The sequence below is a fragment of the Notothenia rossii genome (assembly GCF_949606895.1).
Source record: "Notothenia rossii genome assembly, chromosome: 11".
NCBI classification, from domain to species: domain Eukaryota; kingdom Metazoa; phylum Chordata; class Actinopteri; order Perciformes; family Nototheniidae; genus Notothenia; species Notothenia rossii.
Window position 1 is genome coordinate 40,335,937 of NC_136910.1, and position 9,393 is coordinate 40,345,329.

Sequence of the window (9,393 nt, forward strand, 5' to 3'; positions counted from 1 at the left end):
AAAAAACATATTTGTTTGTAATCTTTCAATCCCAGGAATCTTTGGCACCTCTAATTTAATTCAAACCAAATTTCTAATTTGCCATTTCAAAAATGTCTATGATAATCTTAATAGAGCCATCAAAACCCAACCTAATTGTACTAAGTACAGCACTTAGGTAAAATGTTAAGGTACTTATACTTTATTTGAGTATCTTGATTTTTCTTATTCTACTTTTGTATTCAACTATTTATTCAATACCTTTTTTTTTTTACAAAATATAATCAACAAATAAATGATGATTGATTAAATCACCTTTTACAAACTGCAACAATAAAATCAATAATTATAATACTTATAATAATTGTATCCATTAATATAATATACATTGTTCTAGCTATGTGTAACTTCAATGTGTCATTTTGCATGACATCACTTTTGCTGTTTAATCTATATATTAGTTATCAGTAGTAATACAAATCAGATAAAACAGGTTTGACATTAAATAAGAATCTACCAACAATTTAAAAAAAGGTTTTCTTTAATGCCTCACTTTCGTGTGTGTGTGTGTGTGTGTGTGTGTGTGTGTGTGTGTGTGTGTGTGTGTGTGTGTGTGTGTGTGTGTGTGTGTGTGTGTGTGTGTGTGTGTGTGTGTGTGTGTGTGTGTGTGTGTGTGTGTGTGTGTGTGTGTGTACACACACATGGGGGTGTGGTGTTTTTTCCTCTACCTGTCAGTTTCCCTCGCCTGCATTTCATTCACAGTTTGGGACAGAGGGACACAACAACTGCAGGCATGAGTGGACGAGTTGGAGACTTGAGCCCAAAGCAGGCTGAGATATTAACTGAGGTAAACATATTTCAAATCAAGGATTTCTATGATTTCACTAATGTATTGATACTGAACGAGTGTTTCGTGCTTTGTGTCTCTATGGTTGCTTTTGTTGTGGTTTCAGAGGGATTCTATGGTAACTAGAACTCTCCACAGTCTGTTTAATATTAGAGACGTTGCTTTTATTTTGACGTAACTTTCTTACCTCTGTGGTACATATACTGTACTTAAACACACTTTTGAGGTGCTTGTACTTTACTTTAGTATTGAGATTTAATTCCAAGGTGTACTTTACCACATTTAGGGAATGCTGCAGTTTTTATTCAGCTTTTTTTCCTCAAGATTAAAACTTTGCACAAAAAAACCATAATAAGATTATGAATAACTGCATTATTAAATGAAAGAAAAGAGAAAAGTTGCAGAAGAAAAAGTTAAAAAAGGCTTTTTACATGTGTGTTTCTATATCTTTTATGACTTTGGTTAATATTCAGATGAACATCTTCATATGAAAAATGGGATATTATGAAATTGTATTCATATTGATAAATCTAACTTTTACACTGTAGTGAAAACTATCTCCAAATCTAAAATGTAATTGCCTTTCAATGTGTAAATAGTGATAATCCAATAACATACATCCTTTTCGCAGACTAGCTGTTTTCACCTGTCTTCTGCTAAGCTAAACTAACTGATAGTAGTTTCATATTTACATACAAACATGAGAGTTGTTTTAATCTTGTTTCTTGAACAATTATATTTCCCAAAATGTCTCACTATTTCTTAATGAATATTTATATTTATATATGTTTCTTGTGGTTTCCTGTGTGTAGTTTCGGGGCAGGATCCAGGACGTCCTCCCCAGCCTCCCCGCGCAGCACGACCACTACCTGCTCCGCTTCCTCCGAGGTGAGACACCTGCGCAGGCAGCATTTAGCATTCAGCCTTTTCTCTGTGTGGGTACCATGCTGGCAAAACAACGTTCACACAACCATCCACCAAGTACAAGGTGACTCCTTGAATCCGTATGAGAAGCGTGAAACATGAAGTCCACAGATTAGAAAAAAAGGAGAGAACTGCCAAAAAAATACTGTGTAAAGACAAAGGAAAAAAGCAGAGATTAAAGTGTTACCAGAACATCGAACTAGAGGTATGACTGTTATTTACAGTACAGGCAACTTAGTTTACCATCCTTTTAAGGGCGACATAAACACATTCAGGATTTGAGTAGGCTACAGCACTTGTATTGTATTGAGATATCCATAACAGGACATATCAACACATTTGCATTACTTTTAATACTTTAAGTACACCTGTTTGGCACGCAGGACAACTGGCATACTTTTTAAATTGTTCAAAAATATTGGATTTAAAAGGTAGAACATTTTTGACATTTAATGTAGGCATGCAGTAATGAGGGGTTATTGTTTTAAAGGAAGCAACATAGAAGAGGTTGGTGAGTTGAAGAGGATCAAATCAGTTCCCTGACAGCCACTAAAGCCTGCAGCCCTATTCCCCTCACAGTCCTGCTCTGAATCCGGCCCTGCAGACATGTGAAAACATGGGAACTGTGTTTTGTGATGAACCAGAGTGAGGGTAGTTTCTGGCATTAACTACCACAGGCAGCTGAAACATATGAATGGCAGCCAATACAACACAAGAGGAAAGTTCTCTCAGTCAGTGATCAGTGTTATCATGTGAGGTTAAACCCAGGCATGGGGGGGTTTCCAGTTACTTGAAGTAAAAGTATAACAACGTAATTGTTCTGCATTGAATCACACAGGTCAAACCATACTGAGACATGAAATAATTAGCAGTATTAAAGGGGAACAGGTGTGTTGCCAGGTTCTCTAAAACGTATTTGTTCACAGTGGGGTTATAAAGTAGCCTCTTCAGTGGAGTTAGAAAAAGTTTCAACTATCCTGTTTCCAAGTGGTATTACAGTTAGCCGCTACTTTGCAAAGACAAGAGCGTTTTCCATTTTACTTAGAGCATACTTCGAGTGAAAAATGTAGTATCCAGACCAACAGGGAAAAAGCAAGAAATACATATTTAGGTAAAGTATCTCGTACTTAATATCTTATAAATCTAAACACTGATGGTGTCAATTTTGTATAACCATCACGTTGTACTGTTTATTTCATCACGGTTAGTTAAAGCATAACAAATATAATTTGTTGGTTTGCTTCTAACAGTGACCACAATTCAACCCTCCCAGGTTCGATAACGGCCCTCCGAGCTCAACACACAGAAAGTTGAGAAAACATAATTAATCAGAGTTTAGTGTTTGTTATGAAGTTATAAAAGTCAGCGATCCGTCAGTTGTTTTGGAAAATGAACTACATTGTGTGTTTCTCAGTGGAACGATAAGTGTGTCCAAGCCATGTGCAGAACTTCTTAAGGTTCCCCTCAAAGTAGTTTCCGTTGCTGTCTTTCAAAAGTTACAAAATGTTCAACCTTCATTTGTTTAATCATTAATTTATTTCCTAAAACACCGCCCTCCCCCCTGACCCTGTGGCCCTGAAACATACTGTGTAGTATTGACTGAGCAAAGAGCCATTGAAGTACCTCAGCTCAACCGTCTTATTTTACAGTAAATGTTTGAACTCAATTCGACCTTAGTTGAACTGCAGTGATGTCACTGGATGAACTTTCTCCTCCTTGAAAAATAAGCCTTACTTGTTAATACAACTTAAAGAGGTTCCTATGACGTACTTTTTACAAATTAAGTCAGGTCCTCGGTCTTCTTACCAGGAATTCTTGTCATTTCTGATGTTATCTCGACGGACATTGAGCTGGTAGTTTGTGGGACAGGACATGCAGGACCCTGTGCTTTCAACAGATTACAGAGAGGTTCAGATCATTGGAGGGACTCTGATCAATATTTGCATTGGCTGTTAACCTTGGACTTTTCTCTTTACTTGGCATGAAAAAACCGGCAATTTATACTGAACTGTGTCGTGCTTTCTATTGTGTGATTGTCAGACATTGTTGGTGTTGAAATGTTGCAGGACTTACAGTAGGAATGAGTAATGATTAGAAAAGAGGTATGCCATGGTTCACATTTTGTATGAAGTATTTCTTTACTCCTTGATCCAGATGTGTTCATTTACAATTCGAAACAGCGTGCTGGTGGAATATTCCAGTAGCAATGAACCTCATTTTTGTCCTGAGGCATACTTATATGAGGATGTACTTCGACTGCAGCATCATATCTCTGCTTTACTAATGAAGATTGTTTTATTTGTTTTTGCAGCTCGTAGCTTCAATGTTCAGAAATCTGAAGCCATGATCAGAAAGGTGAGCTCTAACTTTAAACACGGATCAGTCGTGTGTTTTACCTTGTAAGGGTGTAGCATGTGGTTAGTGAGCATGTTTGAAACCTGTCCTCTCTGTCTGCAGCATGTGGAGTTCAGGAGGAAGATGAACGTAGACACCATCATCTCTGACTGGAAACCTCCAGAGGTATGCAGGGCTTGTTAACATACACTTTGTCTGAATGTTTGAATACATTCATACAACTTATTAAAGGTATCTTTCCATCATAGCTCAATATGCAATCTAGCTGATCCAAGAGGGTTTTTAAAAGGTTATCTAGATTAGGAAGTAGAAGAATATTCCTCCTTTAGTTTAACACAAACATTCAAAATCAACAAATCTGGAATGACATGTCTTCATAGACAGGAATAAACTAATAACCAAAGCTCTGAGTCAAATAAAGTAAAAAGATGTCTTTCTAAGACAGATTAAAAGTATGGAGTTGCATTAAGTACTTAAATACAATACAATTCTACCGCTGGCAATACAAATGAAAATAAATATAGACTGTGTGTGTTTTCCTGTTTTAATCAGGTGATTGAGAAGTATGTCTCTGGAGGGATGTGTGGGTACGACAGGGAGGGGAGTCCCATCTGGTACGATGTGATTGGTCCTATGGATCCTAAAGGTCTCCTGATGTCGGCCAGCAAGCAGGACTTCCTGAAGACCAAGATCAGACACACAGAGATCCTGAGGAGGGAGTGCAAGAGGCAGTCTGAGAAGGTGAGGGGGACACTCTCCTCTCCTCTCTTGTCTCATCTCGTTTCCTTTCCTACTTTCTATCCTCTTGTTTAGTTTTGTCTCCACTCCTCTTCTAATTTATCATATTACCTCATCCCCTCCTCTCTTCTCCTTCTCCTTTCTTCTCTTCTTGTTTCCTTTAATTTCCTCTCCTCTTATACATGTTTCCGCCCCCCATTCTCTCCTACTTTTTTCTTACATCTTATATCCAATTGTTACCTCTCCTCTCTGACCCTCTCTAAGTGTCCTCTTTGCATCCTCTCCTCTTTTGTTTCCTTTCCTCTACTCTCTTTCCTTGTTTCGTCTTGCCTCCACTTGTCTTGTTGCCTCTCCTATCATCTTTTCTTAGCCAGGTTTCCTCTCCCCAATTCCTTCTGTAGTTTCCTTTTGTCTTTCCTCTCTTGTTTCCTCTTCTCTTCTACTCTCCTCCTCTCTTCCTCTGTCTTCTCTTGTTTCCTCTCTTCTCCTTGTTCTCCTCCTTGTTTCCCCTCCTCTCTCCTAACCCTCCTCCCTCTCTGTCTCAGTTGGGGCGGCACATTGAATCTATCTCTCTGATCTACGACTGTGAAGGACTCGGACTGAAACACATCTGGAAACCTGCTGTAGAGACTTATGGAGAGGTTTGACCACACTGTAACACAACATGTCATCACATTGAATTGAATAAAGATGTATTTCATTATAATGATCAACATTCTCGTGTGCAGGTCCTCACCATGTTTGAAGAGAATTACCCAGAGGGCCTGAAAAGGGTTTTTCTAATCAAAGGTGCTTCGGAAGATCTGAAGACTTTACATTTTCCAGACTTCTAGTTAGTGTTCATGATTGTCAGTTTTTGTCTTTGTCTGCAGCTCCCAAAATGTTTCCTGTGGCCTACAATCTAATCAAACACTTTATGTGTGAGGAAACGCGGCGCAAGATCTACATTTTAGGAAGTAAGACCACTTTTATTCGATCTGAAAGTGTACAAACAAGGCTAAGCGGCAAACATCAGCATGCTAACAGTTGGCAGCTGAAGGGAATGTCATTAGCTTTGCAGGAATTGGGTCATAAACTAAACTTTGAAATGTTTGACCTGATGATGGCACAGAATTGAAAGTTAAAGCTGCCCTGCTGAGTTTTTTAGTACACAAACAATAGTTTACATGTAAACTACATAATGGAGTTCCATATCCTTGAACCTTAACAAATATGTTGTATGCATTTCCTTCCTCATAAAACTTTGCCAATGCAAAGCCACACTTTTAAGTATTCTGATTCTAAATCAAGCATTGTTTAAATCTGTGTTCAGCAGTGGTGAAGGCGGTATGCAGATTATTTTCTGCATTAAAAGTACTAATTAAACTAAGTACTAACTAACCAAATTTCTCTGAGTAAAGGTAACTGGCAGGAAGAGTTACGTAAACATGTCGACCCAGACCAGCTTCCTGTGGCGTACGGTGGAAACATGACGGACCCTGATGGAGACCCTCGCTGCAGAACCATGGTGAAAGCAAACTCAAAACATCGATGAACCAGTAAGTCAGTCTCTTAAATTATTGTCATTTAAATTGTGGATGTTGTTTTGCAGATAAATTATGGTGGCACAGTTCCCAGGTCGTACTATGTGCTGGACTCGGTGAATGTTCAGTACGACAGCAGTGTGACCGTCAGCCGAGGCTCCGCCCTCCAGCTGGAGTACGATGTGACAGCCGCCAGCAGCCTGCTGAGGTACCAAACAACCAGCAGCTGTTAGAGGACACATTTAAGCTTTATTTATTGATCTTTAACAGCTCAAAAAATGGTCAACTTGATACTAACTTTACGGGAAATTATTAAAAACCTGATTTATAAACACATATAGATTTATGTTGACATATTATTTCATACAACACTACCCTCCTCGAAAGAATTTAGTATTTTGACTTAAAAAATAAAATAAAACTATTAATAAACTCTCTAGGATTTAACAGTTCTTTCTCTAAGAAACGGTTTTTTAAATATATTTAATTAATAATTTGGCTCTTACCAAGTAACACCTGGATCAATATAAAATAAATGTCAACAACAATTTAATGTGCAAACAAAAGCACATACATAATACAAATTACTATTAAACTATTAATGAACACAGTTACAAATATGTTTCTGTTTCTGGTGCTTTGCATAATGTAGATCCTTTTTGATCTTTGATTACGTTTTCATATATAAATTACACACTCTGTCTGGCCCCTGTTTTTCCTCCAGGTGGCAGTTCACCAGTGACGGAGCAGACATCGGGTTTGGAGTGTACAGACGGACTAAAGAGGGCGGGGGTCAGAAAGTGTCTGAGATGCTGCAGGTTCTGCCCAGCGAGCGCTACAACGCTCACCTGGTGCCTGAAGACAGCTGCCTCACCTGCCCCGAACCCGGAGTCTGTGAGTCTCTGATATATTATTTGAATATCATAAAACATGCTTTCCATGAAAATGCTGAACGAGCTGTTTTACATTTAGGGAAATGTGCTTGTACAGTGAATATATGAAGCAACAGCAGGAAGGCACTTGGCATAAGACTAACAACATGGGGAAACAGTAAACCTGCCTCTGTCAAATTGAATAAAATCCACCTAATTAACAAGTTATGTCTCCTGAATATATAATGACCTGAATAATGGTCGCTGTTGTAACTTAGTGTTTTGTCCTTTTGTTTGTGCAGACGTGCTGTGCTTTGATAACAGCTACAGCATCCTGCAGTCCAAGAAGGTGAGCTACAAAGTGGAGGTGCTTCCTCCTGCGGACGGATGCAGCGTTCTTGCAGCAGACGAGGCAGGAGGCTGCGGTGATCGAGAGCTCAGATCCCCGTGTGACAGAGTTCACTGAGTGTTCATCCACAGCCAAATCAATGCTTTAGCATCAGGGCAGCATTAGCCCCCTTCAGGGCCCTAGGGCAAAACATTAGCCATGGCCACTGATTACATTTCTCCCTCTGTGCACTGTGTATAAGGTCACAGTCGGTAATTAGTCTGTGAAAACATGATCAGCAAACTGCGGACAGTCTCGGTTAGAGAATAGCTGGTAAAGATCGAGGAGCATTTATCAGCTGAGCAGACACATATTCACCTCAGAAGTTGGAAGATTAGTGTAACAGTATTGAATTTGGCTGCTTCAAGTACAAGTCATTTCCAAATGTGTCTTTACGGACAAGAAACTGACTCTCTGCAGAATAAATCTACCAAGGGAAAGTGAGCTTCTTCTCATACTATCTTTTCCATTTACAGCCACCAGTTTCTGTGACGTTTAAGAAATCAGTTTACTGGCTGTTACCCAGTTGATATAAACACTAATGAACTCTAACACTGTAGAGTTCAGGTCTACATTACTGCAGCAAAAGGATAAGTTAAACCACTGGAGGTCCTCAAAGCAGGATTTTCTGCTGGTGTTAAGTTACTCTTTAAGCACACGTTTTTTTAATCATTTCTGCAATGTAAACAATAAAGTACAAGAATGTAGAATTTCAAAGTAGATTTGACCTCAGAACAGAAGAGCCAGACGTTTAGGTTGCTGTCATACAGTATATCCATTAAGGTGTGGGTTTTTGTTCATTTAGATATGGTTACACACATTTCTTTACTTTTAACATACACAACTAAAATATACCATGATCTTCCAGTTAGAAAATATATCACTCAGAACAAAGTTTTAAACTTTACCGACAACATGTTTCACAGTTGCCTTTGTAGAAGTTTTAATAGGGAAATATGTACAGGACAGATTGTCCTTTGTTTAATTTGTTTTTTTAGAAGAACATGTCTCACCATAATTTGAAAACAGAATCCCTAACATTATAAACTAATAATTTAAAGGTCCCCTATTATACTATTTTTCAACAATATATTGTAGGTCTCAGATATAAAACATGTCTCTGAAGGGTTTGGCTTGTAATCCCAAACAGATCATGCGTTGTAGCATCCCATAAACCCCTCTGTTTCAGCCCTGTTTCAAAAGTGCTGATTCTGTATCTGTAGCTTTAAATGCAAATGAGCTGCCATTCCCAATGCCACTTGTTTTTTTTAAACCATGTTTGGTTAAAACACAATGGTGCTCTAGGAGGAGATTGGTTGGCGGTGGTTACGTTAGTTGGTTCTTTACTAATGGTTTCACATCCCAGGAAAACTTTGTGACATCAACCATATCCTTTTGTACGAAGAAGCCAAACGTCATACACAGACTAAGAAGACCAAAGGAGATAAAGTTACTGAATGACATCATTCATCAAATTATGTTTCAGATGATTATGTTTAAATAATTGTGCATTATGCTGCTCATATTGTTTGCCTTAATCATAAGAGTCAATATCTGTTTGAATAAATGATGTTAATAATGATCTTGCTAAATCTCAGTCTACCCTTATAAACAACATCAAGTCATTAGTATGATATCATTTGTAAATTCATGTGAACGATATAATGAAGTCTATAACACCATTTCTACAACCTGATAATAAATACATATTAAACACAAAGCAATATATAGTTTCTGTCAATTATGACTCATTTATGGCAGATGTTT

The 9,393-nt window shown here is 38.1% G+C and overlaps 1 protein-coding gene across 1 annotated transcript; it reads left to right on the forward strand.

Annotated features, from left to right (window-relative positions):
* Positions 1-719: 719 nt before the first annotated feature.
* On the forward strand, positions 720-9,346 carry sec14l7 (SEC14-like lipid binding 7). The gene is made up of 12 exons (XM_079660707.1): positions 720-826; positions 1,639-1,714; positions 4,062-4,105; positions 4,208-4,270; positions 4,658-4,846; positions 5,389-5,484; positions 5,572-5,632; positions 5,716-5,799; positions 6,244-6,350; positions 6,435-6,574; positions 7,091-7,260; positions 7,541-9,346. Exons 1-12 carry the CDS (start codon positions 773-775, stop codon positions 7,702-7,704), a joined length of 1,248 nt encoding a protein of 415 aa, XP_079516833.1. The 5' UTR covers positions 720-772; the 3' UTR covers positions 7,705-9,346.
* Positions 9,347-9,393: the final 47 nt, after the last annotated feature.